This window comes from Zootoca vivipara, chromosome 7, assembly GCF_963506605.1.
Source record: "Zootoca vivipara chromosome 7, rZooViv1.1, whole genome shotgun sequence".
In the NCBI taxonomy this organism is placed as follows: Eukaryota; Metazoa; Chordata; class Lepidosauria; order Squamata; family Lacertidae; genus Zootoca; species Zootoca vivipara.
The window spans coordinates 90,862,351-90,880,118 of NC_083282.1; the positions used below are offsets into that span (position 1 = coordinate 90,862,351).

The 17,768-nt window shown below is 41.5% G+C and overlaps 1 protein-coding gene across 3 annotated transcripts in view; it reads left to right on the forward strand.

Annotated features, from left to right (window-relative positions):
* ZBTB46 (zinc finger and BTB domain containing 46) overlaps positions 1-17,768 on the forward strand; it is a 65,606-nt gene that overhangs the window by 37,448 nt on the left and 10,390 nt on the right. For 2 of the 3 annotated variants that reach the window (XM_035122828.2, XM_035122829.2), the window contains one exon: positions 49-8,302. In XM_035122828.2, the coding sequence (XP_034978719.2) occupies positions 49-611 (563 nt within the window). In that variant the 3' untranslated portion in view covers positions 612-8,302. Of the gene's footprint in view, positions 1-48; positions 8,303-16,687; positions 16,864-17,768 lie in introns of those variants that run through there. The other variant, XM_035122830.2, reaches the window with a different exon arrangement.

Sequence of the window (17,768 nt, forward strand, 5' to 3'; positions counted from 1 at the left end):
CAAAGTATAAAACTTAAAATTTAAATTTTTTTGCATTTCCTTTTTTAGATATAAATGCGTCACAGTCTGAAGATATGGACTTAGTCCGTGAGGGTTTGTTCTTGGATTCTTCTGGCCACAAGAAGCTGAGCTGTGCTTTCTGCAGAAGATTTTTTGAATGTGTGGAAAAGCTGAAGGAACACATTAAGGAACACACTTTCCCCATGATTGTCCCTTTTGATGTAGTGGACTATTCCAGGCCAATACTTGCTAGCCTTTCTGAGCACATATCTCCAGGGCAATTTGCCCGTTTCCAGTGTCCAAAGTGTCCTGCTAGCTTCACACTAAAATCCAACATGGATCGTCATGAAAAAACAATCCACTTCAACAGGAAGAAGATGCAATGCCCTCACTGCCTGAAACTGTTCCGAGACAAGACAGACTTAAACCGGCATCTTATGTCTGTGCACTCCAGCGAACGTTCGTTTATGTGTCTTTTTTGTGGCAAGGGCTTTGGTACCCAGAAAAACCTCAGTACTCATATGAAAGTTTGCTATCTGGGTTGTACACAGCCAGTAGCTGAAGAGTTTCTGAATCGTATTGATCAAAATCAGGAATCTGATGATGAGTAAGAAAACTGTTGGGCAATGGAGAGAGTGAGATTGAACTCTTAGAAGTGTATCTCTTAGCTACTTGACTGGGTAGTGCATTCTGCTTTATCAGCAGTCTCAATGCTCAGTACAGTGTGAATGCTGAATCAATGGCCAGGTAATGAAAGAAAGTTGTAAACCTCTTCATCCCCAGGTTCTATGGTCAGGATTCAGAGAGACATCTATCTATGAGATGCTTCAGACTTCAAGAACAAATATAATTTTGTTATTCAGCAGTAATAATCTTAAGAGAAAATGCTAAAGAAAACATTTTTGTAGTCTGAACAAGATTATTCTTACAGACAGCATCCCATAGTCCCAGGGTAGTTCTGCCTGAGTTGCAGTGTCTTCTGGGTAGATATTCACTTTTATATTTTAACAGTAGGTTCAAAGGATCAAAAGGTTTTCCATTCATTTTCTCAGCACATTATTTATTAAAAACATTTCTCTACCTCCTCCCCACATTATCTGAATGCAGTATACAGCAATATTAAAATATATATCAAAAATACAGGGAGAAAATGCAACTGAATTAGTAGGATAGAGTTATAATGTACTTGGATCGACCACCATCAGAGTTCTAGCAGCACAGATGTGGTAGAACATCTGCCTTGCATGCAGAAGGCCCCTGGTTCAATCTGCAGTATCTCTGGGTAGGGCTGGATGAAACCTATGCCTGAGACCCTGGAGAACTGCTGCTAGTCTGTTTAGACAACACTGAGCTAGATGGACCAAAGATGTGACAATGTGAGGCAGTTTCCTATGTTTTTAAAAGGCATCTTTTAAATGCCTTTTTAAAAAAGCAGGATTGAAGTCACCTGCTGTTGAAGCCTGCTGGATTGGTTGCACAATTCAAATATCTGCAAATGAATATCACATTCAAATGATGTGTCATGCAGTGATCAAGAGTAAATGTTTTGTGATATGGAAATTTCATGTTTATTGTAGCAGATTAAGAATGCATTATGCCTTTAAGAAAAACCCAGTTATCTCATTTGCATAACTTAGAGAAGCAGGACTTAAAGGAGTATCCCTTTTCTTGACTCCTAGCTTCACACCTGTATATATGAGGATGTATATGAGGGGTGGAATGCTAGAAAGAGTAAATTGAGGAGACCAAAATCAAACAACAGCATCCCCTGAAATTAACTGTGATGTCAGGTGATTGATAGGTGTCATCTTTGGCCTGCCAGGGGTCAAGAAGATAGTGATCTTCCCCACCCCTGTACTAAATGGGCCACAATATTTTCAATACCTTCACCCTCTGCGAATTGTATGCAGCTGCAGCTAGATGAAAGTGGATTTGGACAGTTAGTTCCCATAGAATTATTTCAAAAATGTAAAAACAACCACCCAATTTCTCTAAAATCTGTTGTTTCATCAATTGGGTAGGCTACACTTCTTTTGAATCCTAGAAATCAGGACAGTATAAATGAGAGACAGCCATGGAAATACTAACTTGTTTTTGGTGTAGCTAAAAGATGGACCTGGGTACAGAACCACCTTGTGATAACAAGCACAAATCTTTGGCCATCTAGCATACCTAAAACTGAAAACTTGCCAGCAGGTGTTATGATTCAAGGAGAAATGTTTCCCATTAATAGCTGCTTGAGAGGAATATTATGTAGAAGCTTAGAGGGGTATCCAGAAAAGGCATGAAGGCTAATAGTGAATAACTGGTGGATAGAAAAGGGAAGCCCCCAAAGGAAAAAATGATTTTGAACATTACTTATCTACCAGTATATATTCCCATTCTCCTTGTGAAAAGAACTACAACTTGCTCCACAATATCAGATTTTTAGCCTTCAGGCCAAAGGTATTTAGAATTTATTAAACTAGTTTCCCATCTTTGTGTATTGTTGCAAGCAGTTCTCCTTTAATGGCTGTATAAAATATTTCAAGGTGCTTCAATATTTTTTTTGTTCAGTGTTCAAAGGGAGGCAGGCATTCATTTCTCAGGATAATAAGAATCCTGTCCTCCTTAGGCTATGTTATTTCCAATTACAATTCTGGAAATTTTTTCACTTAAAATTATTGCCTGTTCCCTGCTTGATTATTAGCTTACTGACTTTGCTTCGAACAACTGTAGAGGCCTCTCCCCCTTAATGTTTTTTTGTTATGCTGCTGTTGTTTTTGTTGTTTTTGCTTTTCATTTTTTGTTGGTCCTGTAAAAATGTCCTCTAGTAAAATCATTTTAAAAGTACTTTTCACACCCTAGTCTTGTTAGGAAGTTCCACTCTTGGGGAAAGTCATAATTTTCTTTCTTGCTGCCTGTCAGCCCACGTCTTCCTATTTGCTTCTCTTCTAGGAGAACAGACCTACAGATATGTTAAGAACCAAATCCCTATCATTTGTAGAATATTGAGCAAAAGTATGTGATATGTGCATAGAAGTCCCAATGACTGGTAAAAGTGACTTCTAGTTTCACCTACCTTAGTCTTAGCTTCAGGTGCAAATTGATTACCAAGGAGATAAGTTACTACTGATTCCTCAAAATTGGTTTCTAGAGCTTCCTTAATCTCTCCAGTCCAGAGATTATGTTGGGTGGCACTAGAAATACAATTTCTTGCTGGGGGTGGGGGTCAGGATCCAAAGCCAGTTTTTTTTTGGGGGGGGGGACTGCATTTGGACCTTTTGCCTTTTGAATAGCAAAACCCCTCTAAACTCTCTTGCCATCTCTTTCTTGACTAGCAAAAATTTGTGTTTGGCAGGGCATGAGCGTGCAAGCAAATACTTTTTCTCTTCCAATTAGCAGAACTAGCCTGCCATTTTACCGTCTGGCAACTGCTGAATAATTTACTTTGCTCTTTGACAAACAGTAGGTCATGAGAGAAGAAAGCTCAGCAGGGCAGACAGAGATCAGCACACAGGAGTTGAGAGAAAAAAAGGGAAAGCTCTCTGTCTCTGAAGGAATAGCTCTTCTTTATTTGATTGCATGATTCTTATTTTTTGCTAGTAAGGAGACAACGGATAAGGTGTTGAGGCTAAAACAGAGCAGCTATCCATGAAAGTCTCCTGCGTGTATCCCACTGAATGCAGCACATCTTGGCTGTGTGTAAAATGTTCCTAATAGGTAGTTCCTACTAGGATTTAGTGTCCTCAAAAGACTGGGTGGCCATTCCATGTATTCAGTCCAGACAGGAGCAGTATCATAATATTTGCATTATGACCACCACCAACAAAAAAAAAGCTTAAATCCGTGAGATGGCTTTCTGTGGTTCAGTGTTAAACAATATTAAACAAAACAAAGATGCAGAAATGGCAGGTTGCTGCCTAAAGATTCAGCATAGTCTTTACCTGAATAAAAGACTTCAGGTGGCATCAAAAGGTAGAAACTTTTGGAAAGTGGCAAACATCATCTTGTCTAACAATGCCCTGATTGATGACCATTCAGACGCTACATACTGGATTATGACTCGCTAACAGCCACACACACACCCCGGCCAACTAGTTTTTTTTTTAAGCATTAAGCTGGAAGGAAAAAGCTGAAATTCAGAAGCTAGGTCAGTTTTTCATTAATTCTAAGAAGGGTATTGGGACCCAGGTGGCGCTGTGGTTAAACCACTGAGCCTAGGGCTTGCTGATCAGAAGGTCGGCGGTTCGAATCCCTGTGACAGGGTGAGCTCCTGTTGCTCGGTCCCAGCTCCTGCCAACCTAGCAGTTCGAAAGCACATCAAAATGCAAGTAGATAAATAGGAACCGCTACAGCGGGAAGGTAAATGGCGTTTCCATGTGCTGCTCTGGTTTGCCAGAAGCGGGTTTGTCATGCTGGCCACATGACCTGGAAGCCAATAATGCGAGATGAGCGCGCAACCCCAGAGTCGGTCACGACTGGACCTAATGGTCAGGGGTCCCTTTACCTTTAAGAAGGGTATTAAGATACTGTTCCATTTAGATTAACACGATTTTGTTGTCGTTATTTATTAGTCACTTTTCTCAGAAAAAAAGAACTCAAAGTGACTTCCAAATAACAAGTATAAAAACAGAATAAAACAATCTTAAATGCATAAGCATTATATATGTGCAGATCGAACTCAATCCCTTCCCCACTAAAAGATAAGCAGGAAATTATGATTTAAAAGCCTGGGAGAAAAGGAATGTTTTTGCCTGGCACCTAAAGACAGATAATGATGGTGCCAGGCATGCCTCCCTGGGGAGAGAATTCTGTAAGGCCTGTTTTTATGTGTATAATAAAACTCTGCCTATCTATAGTGAACCAAATAATCACTAGCCATCCTGATTCCTCTTAAAGACTGTCATGTTATAAACTGAATCCATTGCTTGAATTTATAATCCCGTTCATGAAAAATATTCAGTGTATAGCAGACAGTGTATTGATACAGTAGACTTGTTGATTCATGTTTGATGCTGGGTGTGTTCATTTTAAACTAGAAGATTGGGTGAATTTTTATGATGTATGTGATTGTAGGGATTACTCTATTGCAGGCATAGGCAAACTCAGCCCTCCAGGTGTTTTGGGACTACAACTCCCATAATCCCTAGCTAACAGGATCAGTGGTCAGGGACGATGGGAATTGTAGTCCCAAAACATCTGGAGGGCCGAGTTTGCCTATGCCTGCTCTATTGGAAAGAGTTAGCTAAGGGGAGTCATTGAACAAGTACAAGTAATTTGAGTATACCACCACCCCGGAATTGTTTCCTTGTCTTTCCACTGTATCCTTGAAATTATAGAAAAAAGTGCTATTTCACAGCAGTAAATCCAATGAAATTTAGCACATGCTTTGCTCAGTCAGTTAAGCAGGTGTGCATTAAGGGCAGCAGCCTTGTGAACATTCCTGCTCTATTATGCATTATAATTTATGTGTATTTTAAAACATCTTAACTTTTAGTTCTGCTATGGTCCTGATTGTGCAAATCAAATTTAATTGATATGGGCTGTGCTGTTAGGCCCTCTTGAGGATAAAGGAGGCAATTTTAACCTTCTGAGAGTGGTCATCATGTTGCAAATGAAATAAAAGTTTATTATTACTGGTAGTAAGAAACTTGCATGAGTAGTGAGTAAGGCTTCAGTCCTAATCCATTTACCTGAGAATCAGCCACAGTAGGTTTGTACTTTAAATTGTAATAAAGCTTCAATCCAGTGTGCTACAATTATTCTACCAAAGAGGTTTTCTATTTTTAAAAAAGTAAAGCCATAAAAAGTACCTCAGAAACAATACTTGAACTTATAAGAACACTATGTTTTGATAACAATAACACTTTTAAGATGCAAAAGTATGCATTTTGTATGTATGTATGTATGTATTTGCAAAGTGAATGATTTCTGAAACCTTTAAAGGTTAACAGCACTACTTGTAAATAAATGTTCATTATTATGGTGCTATTTACAGAGTATTGCTCTATCATTATTTTGTCCTTGGTGACACTGATAATGACTTATAATCTAATTGGGATGCAGTGCAGCAGCATCTTTTCTTAACACAAACCCAAATGAAATGAATTATTCTTTTGTACAAATCCAGTGCTTGCAAAGGTAACTGGATAAAAGAAAGGTGGAGTGGGTGGAGGAGTTCTTGACACCCCCATTCAGCTGAGGGGTGAGCCCGATTTATTTTTTGAAAGTTAGAAAGACAAGTACGTACCTACTAGCAAATCAAACACTGCTTCAACAGTGAATCTTGCCTCTTCTACCATTCATTCCTGTTTTACACGACGACACCCATTTTTATTTTCTAAAGCACTGGATGCATCTGACCATCCATCATTTTAAACATTTTTTAAATAGCTTTTATTGGAGCACAAAACTGGTCAGGGGATAGAAGTGGTATTTCTTGGTGACATGAAGGACACCAGTCAGTCAATGCTGTTTACAGATTGCTTCTCTTGCAAATCTCTTGTATATTTTAATTGTGTTTATTAGACAAAATGTATGCTATAAATGCCTGTACTTTAGCACCTTTACTAAACTATTAAATACGGTACTTCCAGATATGTTTATTGTCACTACAGTGGTACCTCGGGTTAAGAACTTAATTCGTTCCGGAGGTCCGTTCTTAACCTGAAGCTGTTCTTAACCTGAAGACCACTTTAGCTAATGGGGCCTCCTGCTGCTGCCGTGCCGCACAATTTCTGTTCTCATCCTGAAGCAAAGTTCTTAACCCGAGGTACTATTTCTGGGTTAGCAGAGTCTGTAACCTGAAGCATTTGTAACCTGAAGCGTTTGTAACCCGAGGTACCACTGTACTGTGAAATTAAGAAATAAGCTGTGGGATGAATATAATTTCTAGTGATGCTCTGTTTTACAGAGCTAGAAATATGTGCATATTTGAAGTGGGGATTGTTTTAAATAAAAATTTAATTGAAAAATGTATTAACTTTTGCCTCTCCTTGACCAATGCATTGCCAAAGTTTGCTTGAGGAGGAAAGTTCTTTTTGCTGACAAAGAAATTAATTATACGTAAGTAATCCAAAACTTTAAGCACCTAGACCAGTAAAATACCAGTAGTACATAGTAAAGAATTCTCTCGTCTAGTTTGCTGGTCCTGATAACCTGAATACAGTAATGTAATTTCTTAAGGCACATAAGGTCCCATCTGCCTTTCAAAAATGTAAATTGCTATATTGTATTTTTCATTTGGTTCTGCATATCTTTGTTTAATAGAAAAGATAAAAACAAGATTTGTAAATAAATTAATACAGTACAGCAAACTGAACTTTCTGCTGTGCTGTGCTGCATTGTGGAGAAGAACTCTGCTTTGAATTTTAACTAGTCAGTTCAGGCTGCAGTTGTATGCACACTTACCTGACAGTAAGTCTCATTGCATTTATAACTTCTGAGTAGACATGTATAGCATTGCACTACAACCATGTCTATGAGAAATCTCTATGTGGGACAAGAAGCTACAGTTAGAACTGGATATGGAACAACGGATTGGTTCAAAATTGGGAAAGGAGTACGACAAGGTTGTATATTGTCTCCCTGCTTATTTAACTTATATGCAGAATTCATCATGCGAAAGGCTGGACTAGATGAATCCCAAGCAGGAATTAAGATTGCCGGAAGAAATATCAACAACCTCAGATATGCAGATGACACAACCTTGATGGCAGAAAGGGAGGAGGAATTAAAGAACCTTTTAATGAGGGTGAAAGAGGAGAGCGCAAAATATGGTCTGAAGCTCAACATCAAAAAAACCAAGATCATGGCCACTGGTCCCATCACCTCCTGGCAAATAGAAGGGGAAGAAATGGAGGCAGTGAGAGATTTTACTTTCTTGGGCTCCTTGATCACTGCAGATGGTGACAGCAGTCACGAAATTAAAAGACGCCTGCTTCTTGGGAGAAAAGCAATGACAAACCTAGACAGCATCTTAAAAAGCAGAGACATCACCTTGCCGACAAAGGTCCGTATAGTTAAAGCTATGGTTTTCCCAGTAGTGATGTATGGAAGTGAGAGCTGGACCATAAAGAAGGCTGATCGCCGAAGAATTGATGCTTTTGAATTATGGTGCTGGAGGAGACTCTTGAGAGTCCCATGGACTGCTATAAGATCAAACCTATCCATTCTTAAGGAAATCAGCCCTGAGTGCTCCCTGGAAGGACAGATCGTGAAGCTGAGGCTCCAATACTTTGGCCCCTCATGAGAAGAGAAGAATCCTTGGAAAAGACCCTGATGTTGGGAAAGATTGAGGGCACTAGGAGAAGGGGACGACAGAGGACAAGATGGTTGGACAGTGTTCTCGAAGCTACGAACATGAGTTTGACCAAACTACGGGAGGCAGTGGAAGACAGGAGTGCCTGGCGTGCTATGGTCCATGGGGTCACGAAGAGTCGGACACGACTAAACGACTAAACAACGACAACAACCATGTCTAATAATGCCCACTTGAAATGCAACTGCATGCAAGCTGCTCCCAATGGCAAGATTAACTTCCCATGAAATGTAATGTCTTGTGTATTTCTATTTTCTGTGAGCCATCTCACAGACATGCAAATAAAGTAAGTAAGTAAATAAATAAATAAATAAATAGGTGATGGTTGGTGCATCTGACTTGTGATACATTTTCACCATGTCTAGCTTAGCATGGATGTCCAGCATGGTTCTCTCCAGGAGTTGTTGGCCTTCAACTCCTATCAGTCTCAGCCCACAAGGCCAGTGGTTAGGGATGATGGGAGTTGTAATCCAGCAAAATATAAAGATCCACAGGTTCCCTATACAGTACCTGCTCTGCAACATTAAACCAGCCAAGGGAGAAAGCTTTTTGACCAAGCTCATTTCTATGGTATATGGAGGCTATGAGCAGAATTAAAAGCAAGCACTATCTTCATAGTTCCAACAAGAATTATATCCTAGGATAGTTAACTTTTAAAAAAACAGCTCCAGCTTTAGAAATGTAGGGTACACATACACAGATTCTATTTCAATCAGAATTTTGGCCCAGTTTCAGCACAGAAACTGCCTTGGTTGCCCTCAGTTAGAAGAGAAATGGGAAATGTGTCGCTATTCTCCTTAATCTTTCAACAGCTTTTGATACCACTGACTATGCCAGGCATCCACAAACTTCGGCCCTCCAGATGTTTTGGACTACAATTCCCATCATGCCTGACCACTGGTCCTGCTAGCTAGGGATCATGGGAGTTGTAGGCCAAAACATCTGGAGGGCCGCAGTTTGGGGATGCCTGGACTATGCTATCCTTCTGGAGCAGCTGTCCCAGTTAGGGGTAGGTGATACTGCTTTGCCCTACTTGGATGATCGTTTCCAGAGGGTGATGCTTGGCAAGTGGTCTTTGGCCCCTAGAGCCTTCAGTGTGGAGTTCCTCAGGGTTCAATGTTATCCCCTTTGGTGTTTAACATCTACAGGAAACCGTAGATGTTAAACCGTTGTCAGCAATATGCTGATAACACACAACTCTAATTCTCCTTTACATCTGCAGGTGAGGCAGTGGATGTGTTGGACCATTGTCTTGCTTCAGTAATGAACTGGATGAGAGCCAACAAACTGAAGCTCAGTTCATATAAGACTAGGCACTGTTAGTGGGTGGTTCCCTAGACCAGATGGGTGGGAGCTTGTTTGCTGTTGATGGGGTAACACTCCATCTGAAGGAGTGGGTACATTGCTTGGGGATTGCTCCTGGATCTTTTGCTGTTGCTTGAGGCTCAGGTGGCCTTGGTGGCATGGAGTGCTTTCCATCAGCTCGGCTGGTGGCCCAGCTGTGCCCCTATCTGGACAGGGATAGTCTAACTTCTGTCGTCTATACACTGGTGACCTCTAGGTTAGATTACTGCAATGCATTATACGTAGGGCTGCCTCTGAAGAAGGTTCAGAAACTTCAGCTGTTGCAGAATTCAGCGGCCAGGTTGCTCAATGGAGCAAGACAGTTTGAGCATATTATACTGACCCTGGCCCAACTGCACTGGCTGCCAATTAGTTTCTAGGCCCAATTCAAAGTGCTGAATTTGACCTATAAAGCCTTAAACATCTCAGGACCTCAATAGCTCAAGGACCGCCTCTACTCATATGAACTGACCCAGACCCCGAGATCACCCACCACCTGAGGCCCTTCGTCATGTGCCTCCACGAGAAATCCGGAGGGTGGCAACACGAGAATGGGCCTTTTCTGCAGTGGAATGCCCTCCCCAAGGAGGCTTGCCTAGCGCCTTCACTGTACATCTTTAGGTGCCAGGCAAAAATGTTCCTCTTCAACCAGGCCTTTTCCCAATTAACATTGTGTCCTTTTAAATGTGTTGTGGAAACAAGGTGGTTATTGTGTTCTTGTTTTTATTAAGTATTTTGTGTTTTTATTTTATTTTTATGCTGTGAACCACCCTGAGATCTTTGAATGAAGGACAGTATGCAAATTTAATAAATAAAACAAATATATAAACAGTAGCTTTGAGAGTTATTGAAGATGGTATGATTTCAGTAGCCATTAGAATGATTCACTTGTACATGGTGTGTTCACTCACTCACTCAAGTTTTTTGAAAGACTACGAAAACCTGAAAATCCTACTAATAGAGATTATAATCGGATGAGATATCCACAGTCTTAACAGCCATAGCTCTGTTATACTACCTTCTGCTCTCGGTTGTCTTAATGAAGCTTTGAGAAATTAACCAATTACATGACTGTCACTTTCTTTGTAAAGTTGTTTGTTCTGTGTCTGTGTCTGAATAGTTTTAAAAATAGCAGTGAGGTTGAAGTGCAGGCTGTAGGTAACCCTCGGTGACCTTTACTTGAATGGCTTATAGTTTGCTCATTTTGTTTAGACTTTAGTAACTGGTTTATTATGAACCTATCTAATACAAGCCATTTATTTTGTCTAGTCCACTGCTAGTGAAGAGGGGCAACTGGAGAGGGGCTATCACTATAACTTGATCCCGTTTGCTGATCTACCTTATAAGAGTGAATTATTTCAGTGGTGTTTGGATATTAAGAAGACAGGTTGTATTGGGTGTAGCGAGATGAATCTCTTAAACATTAAATAAGAGCAGGCTAAGAATTAGAACGCACAGTTAGATTAACTCTTAAACTTTGGTATAGAATTATGAATCCTTAAAGTATTTATTTTGACTGATAACGGGCGTTTAGGTGTGATAATATCGTACATCTCTTTCAAATTGTGCTTGCAGTACTGCTTGATGAAAGAATACAATCTTAACTTTATTCTCCCTCTGTTGTGTGAATGGGCTGCTGTTGCAAAAACTGATTTACTCAACTAGGCTGCAATATAGTGGATCTCAAGTGTATATAAATTAAGAAAAACCAAGCAAACCTCTGAAAGGAAGTGTATGATCATTCAGTATTATTTTATTCAATTTACTTGAGATTTAACAGCCAAGGTGCTAAAAGCGTCAGTTCTGCTCTCTCTTTCTCTCTCTCTTTTTTAAATCATGACTCTTTAGTTTCTACCTAGTTTAGTTTCACTTTTTTCCATCTGAAGCTTGTGGTGACTCACTTAATTTGAGAATTAGCAAATGGTTGGTTTAGGGCAAAATTTGACATTAAATGTGTTGCTCCCTGTGAACTCACATCTCTCAGGTCCATGTTTGATGCTAATGAACTTCCTTGTAGCCTACAGAGTTGGCATGAACAGTAACCACATCACCTTCCTGACACATGGCACCTCTGTTCACACATTATTTGAATAGAATGAAACTATTGGGAGCACAAGATAAGAAAACATGAACATTAGTATTTGAAGTAGGTATATGTGCCAATCATGAAGGCATTCCGCTTGAAGATGATCTCTGTATGCCATTCGGTGTGTATTGTGTGTAGCAGCCCTGAGACTCTCCCATGGTGACTGTTCTCTTGTTCCCCTGTTGCAACTGCTCATCCGTACCTTTTATCTTCATTCTCTCTCGCCTCCCTTCTTTTGCCAAGAAACTCCCACCTCTTGTAAGGTGGACTATTTGCAATTGTACAGTATATGCAAATTTACATTCTTTGTATAAGTCTTTAATTGGGATTCCTTTTTATAAAAGGGAATCAGCAGAAAGCATACAGTCTGCATATTGATCACAATATTGTTTGTTTCTTCTGTGTAAAATGCATTTTCCCTCCCATTATCTGTAGTGTAATCATTCTATGGGCCGTGTCCAGAAAGTGGTGTTGGGGGATGAGTGTTCAGAGCCCTGGGCTCCCACTTGTGGGGAGGCTCAGGGTTCCATCCTCTCCCCCATGCTTTTTAATATCTATATGAAGCCACTGGGAGAGATCATCAGGGGGTTTGGGCTCGGTGTTCATCAGTATGCGGATGATACCCAGCTCTACCTCTCTTTTAAATTAGAACCAGTGAAGGTGGTGAATTCCCTGTGTGAGTGCCTGGAGGCGGTTGGAGGATGGATGGCGGCTAACAGATTGGGGTTGAATCCTGACAAGACAGAAGTACTGTTTTTGGGGGACAGGAGGCGGGCAGGTGTGGGGGACTCCCTGGTCCTGAATGGGGTAACTGTGCCCCTGAAGGACCAGGTGCGCAGCCTGGGAATCATTTTGGACTCACAACTGTCCATGGAGGTGCAGGTTAATTCTGTGTCCAGGGCGGCTGTCTACCAGCTCCATCTGGTACACAGGCTGAGACCCTACCTGCCCACGGACTGTCTTGCCAGAGTGGTGCATGCTCTAGTTATCTCCCGCTTGGACTACTGCAATGCGCTCTATGTGGGGCTATCTTTGAAGGTGACCAGGAAACTGCAATTACAGTAATCCAGAATGCGGCAGCTAGACTGGTCACTGGGAGTGACCGCTGGGACCATATAACACCGGTCCTGAGAGATCTGCATTGGCTCCCAGTATGTTTCCAAGCACAATTCAAAGTGTTGGTGCTGACCTTGAAAGCCCTAAACGGCCTCGGTCCTGTATACCTGAAGGAGCGTCTCCACCCCCATCATTCTTCCTGGACACTGAGATCCAGCGTCAAGGGCCTTCTGGCAGTTCCCTCATTCCGAGAAGTGAGGTTACAGGGAACCAGAAAGAGGGCCTTATTGGTAGTGGGGCCCGCCCTGTGGAACACCCTCCCATCAGATGTCAAGGAAATAAGCAGCTATCCTATTTTTAAAAGACATCTGAAGGCAGCCCTGTTTAGGGAAGTTTTTAATATTTAATGCTGTATTGTTTTTAACACTCGATTGGGAGCCGCCCAGAGTGGCTGGGGAAACTCAGCCAGATGGGCGGGATATAAATAATTTATTTTTATTTTATTTTATTTGCCACCTTGATTTTTCCTGCAGACTCCCAAACTTGACCATTAGAGCCCAAATATTTGGTACTAGCAAAATTGGTTTCGTGAAATTTATTTATTTATTTTGTAAAAAAAACAACACCTTACACTGCTCTTTGTCCTGTGACCAGGTTAAAACAATACTTTCATAAAGTAATAAATGTTAAGAACAAAATCATAAGTAACACAAATAATAGAATAAAATCAGCCTTTCACTTTCCTGAATTTTAAGTGTCCCACTACCTTAAAAAGCCTGATGAAAAGACAAGTCTTCAGCTGGTGCCTAGAGCTGGATAATATTGGTTCCAACTAAACCTCTAGAGGGGAGCATGTTCCACTGCAGGGGTGCTATTCTGGAGAAGGCCATCTGGGTTTAATCAAGGTTTACCATCAAGATTTAATATATGATATTTTAAGATAAAGCAGTACAAAAGAGAGTGAATATTTAGATAAAAAGAATATTGTGATATCTTCAAGACTAATAAATTTATTATGGCATTAAGCCATAAAAAAAAATTAGTCTTTAAGGACTTTGTTGTTTTTGCTGTTGCAGACTTACATGGCTATCCCTCTGGAAGTTGTTAATTTAAATAGAGATCCAAGCTGCTGTTTTCACCTGTTTAGTTAGTGCCTATTCCACTTCCAACCTTATTTGGACGGGGAAGCATTTACCCAGCTGCTCTGTAGAGTCTGTTGGCAAATTAGACCCCGAGGCTCTCATTACTGCGGTTTCCCTAGAGTGTATCTGAGTGCTCATCTCCTCTAAAAGCAGGACAACAAGGAGAAGCACTACTGATAGTCCAAAAAATTATGTTAATTTTTCATCCAAAATATTCCAAAAGTCACAAAGGGAGGTACTACAGTCCCAATATTTAATTGGGATTGTGAGCTATATTGTATATAGAAAAATAATTTAACATAATATATTGTTTGCTATTGCTGATATGCTTTCTCCGTTTGCAGCAGTGAAAATGATTTATAGGTGGCTGCTATTAGATAAGTGTGGTACCCTTTTGTTGTTTTTTGGTCAACGCGTGATTCTGCATTCGAAAGGTTAATAGCGATGTTACCCCACAAGCGCTATTTCACTTTGGGGCTAGTCCAGGATTGTAAAATGAGGTCCTGCATGCAGTCGTTGGTGTGTTGCATTTGCGGTTCACTGGCTCACAGCAAGTTGTTTCTGGCCTGATTCCAAGCATCAGGTCATTGTTGCTAAGGCGAGCTCTGCCTGAACACCAGACACCTGCACAAAGGACAAGTAATAGAGGATGTGCTTTAGCAAATAGCTACTTCTTTTTCTTGGTGTTTCATCAGACCTTGGAGATATAGTACTGACAATCTTCAGCTACAGCAAAGTATCCGACAGTCCCGCCAGAAAAACCTTTCTGATGAAGCTACTTCTTGTTTCTGCACTGACACGGTGATAGCTGTATGGGTCTCTAACCAGTACGAAGCTGTTGCAGCTTAAATCAATACATTTGCTTGTACAGAATTTCAGATCTTGAGACTATCCTGTCCTAATAGGAAGCATCTGCTGTTGAAATTTGTTTGCTTATTCCTGCTACCGGGTGTTACGGTAGTACTTGTTGTTGTTGTTTTGTCGTTTAGTCGTGTCCGACTCTTCGTGACCCCATGGACCAGAGCACGCCACAGTACACACCACAGCAAAATAATATTGGGTATATGCTTACTTCATGCTTGGAACTGGCCAGGCCTTCTGGGCTTCACTATAGCCTAGCATGCACTGAGAGTGCAACCTAGGCTAGAACACACCCAGTATTTTTCTGTGGTTGTATGTTACAGGGGAATATCAGTAATGTAGGTAAAGATTGATTCGGGTGGTTCCCCCCCCCCCGGGGGGGGAATTCATCTGCTCCCACTGGCAGTTATTCATATTTTTAAAAACAGTATGCCCTCTCTTTGAATTAGTGTCATTTCAAGCCAACAGTCTTTTCCCTGGTAAATCTTGGAAGCTTATTGGGGTTCCCAAAATATTGTGTTGTGAAACTGTGCAGATTGATTGAGATGAATCTCTGTGGCGCAATGGGTCAATGCATCTGGCTGTTAACCAAGAAGGTTGGTGGTTGGAGCCCACCCAGGGACAGTGTTCGAAACCTCCATTATTCTAGGCGCATTTTGCGACCGGAAATTTCATTAGTGCAAGCAGTTTCTGAGCTCTGGGCACAGTACTGTGCCTAAGATTTCAGATTAAAACTGCAGAGTAGAAAGAAAGGAGGACCTTTTTCTGCCTCCCTACTTCCAGCTACTCTCTGAAGACTAGAAAAGATACCCTTTTAAGAATATTAGGGAAGTAGGCAGGGGAAGGACTATACCATGTGAAAAATGAGCATAATATTTTAGCTGCAGTTCATTCATTTTCAGCTTTGTACTTTTGTTATAAAAAGCGCACCTAGACATTCAATTGTTGTTCCCATAACCTAGGTTTAATGTGCCATTTAGCTCCTAGCTTTTATATCTCAGTTTCTAATGCTGCCCAAGGATGGTTGTGGGCAGAATTCCTGTATTGCAGGGGGTTGGACTAGATCACCCTTGGGGTCGCTTCCAACTCTTCCTTTCTATGATTCTCTGAGTACTATATTTGTGAGAGCCTTCCTGTACCCACGAAATACACACCCATTAAACAGAAGAGCACAGCTTGTCTTTATAAGAGTTGGCCAACTTTCCATGAGGAAAGACAATGAACCTTAACTTAGTCTATAAAGGGTTACGTCTCTATAAGAACACTTCAGTGGTATACAACAAAAGGAACAACCATTAAGATGCCCAGTGCATACTTCCTGCTCTGTTACTTTTAAAAGACAACTGAAAGCTGCTCTGTTTAGGGAAGTTTTTAATGTTTGATGCTGTATTGTTTTTAATATTTGGTTGGAAGCCGCCCAGAGTGACTGGGGAAGCCCAGCCAGATGAGTGGGGTATTGTTGTTGTTGTTGTTGTTGTTGTTGTTTTATTATTTATTATGTGAAGCAGTTTTTCTGTGATTCATCATTGTAATAGTTGTATCTGTCCTTATAATTGTATATTTTATTGTTGTAACCTACCATGGGACATTATGGTGAAGGGTGGGTAAGAAATCTTATAAATTAATAAATAAATGGAATTCTAGTTAATGATGGGAATGGTCCTATAAATATGGGCCTTAAATATGGGAGTGGTGTGTAAATCTATAAAATTACAGCAAGTATACCAAAAACCCTGCTACAAAAGAAGTTTCTGAAGCTTTGCCCTTGGTGCCCTTGATTCCCATTAGAACAGAGCTTTTCTATTGGTCTGTTGGATAAGCAGTTAGTTGTGTGTCTGCTGAAGAACAGGACTGTGCTAGAGTTGTAACCTGCACTGTGTTGTGTTTCTCTTCCAGTAAACGAATTCACGGTGATCAGAAAGAAGTTCAAATGCCCCTACTGCAGTTTCTCAGCCATGCACCAGTGCATCCTGAAGAGGCATATGCGATCCCACACTGGAGAACGACCCTACCCTTGTGAAATTTGTGGGAAGAAATTCACCCGCCGGGAGCACATGAAACGGCATACCTTGGTAAGTTTGGAGCCTTTGGAGTTGCTCCGAAGGGCAGGAGGCAGCTGGAAAACGCAGGCGTGGTTTGTGATTGAGAAAATGAAACTCTGGTGTTTTACGTGCACATGTTCCTTTGTCTGTCTGTGAAAGGGAGAGAAAGTGAAAGTGAACTTTCAAGGCTTTGTTCCTCCCATTTTGTGGTCATTGCATGGAAAGAAAGAATCAGCTGCTTGGGGAGCCCATATGGTTCTAAGGAAGAAGACATGTTTTAAATCAGGGAGATGGAATGGGTCAGTTGACACTGGGTCTCTTATAACAATTCTGTGTTTGGACGCTGTCCATATGAAATGTAAGCCCAGGGGTCCCCAGACTTACCGGGCTTCGGGCCGGTGCCCGCCACGCCGACCGCGCGTCGGGCCAGAGGGCAGGGGAGTGCGTGCGCAGCGGGCCGGAGGGCAGGGGAGTGCGTGCCCGTGCGCACACGCACACAGTCGGAAAAAAATTGCTGAAAATCACTTGTGCGCATGCATATGGGCCTCCCCCGCCCCAAAAGTGCATCGGAAATGACCTCTTCTGGGTCGGGAGAGGCCCATACGCATGCGCACAAAGGATTTTTGGCGATTGTTTGCCGATTTTGAAGATCGCCGCCGCGCCGTGCGCCGTAAGAGCGGGCAGCGGGCGGCGGGGGTCGTAGCGGGCCGGATTGGGAGGCCAATTGGGCCACATCCGGCCCGGGGGCCGTAGTTTGGGGACCCCTGTGTAAGCCAGATCTTTCTCGTTGCGTTGCTGTTGTGCTTGTTAACCCTTGAACCAAATGCATGATGGATTTTCTCACTATGAGGTGTCTTGAAGGGAGGTGTATGTATATGTTGTCCTGCTTTTTCTTATGGGCTGTTGGGCCCAACAAATTGTCATGACAGATGACA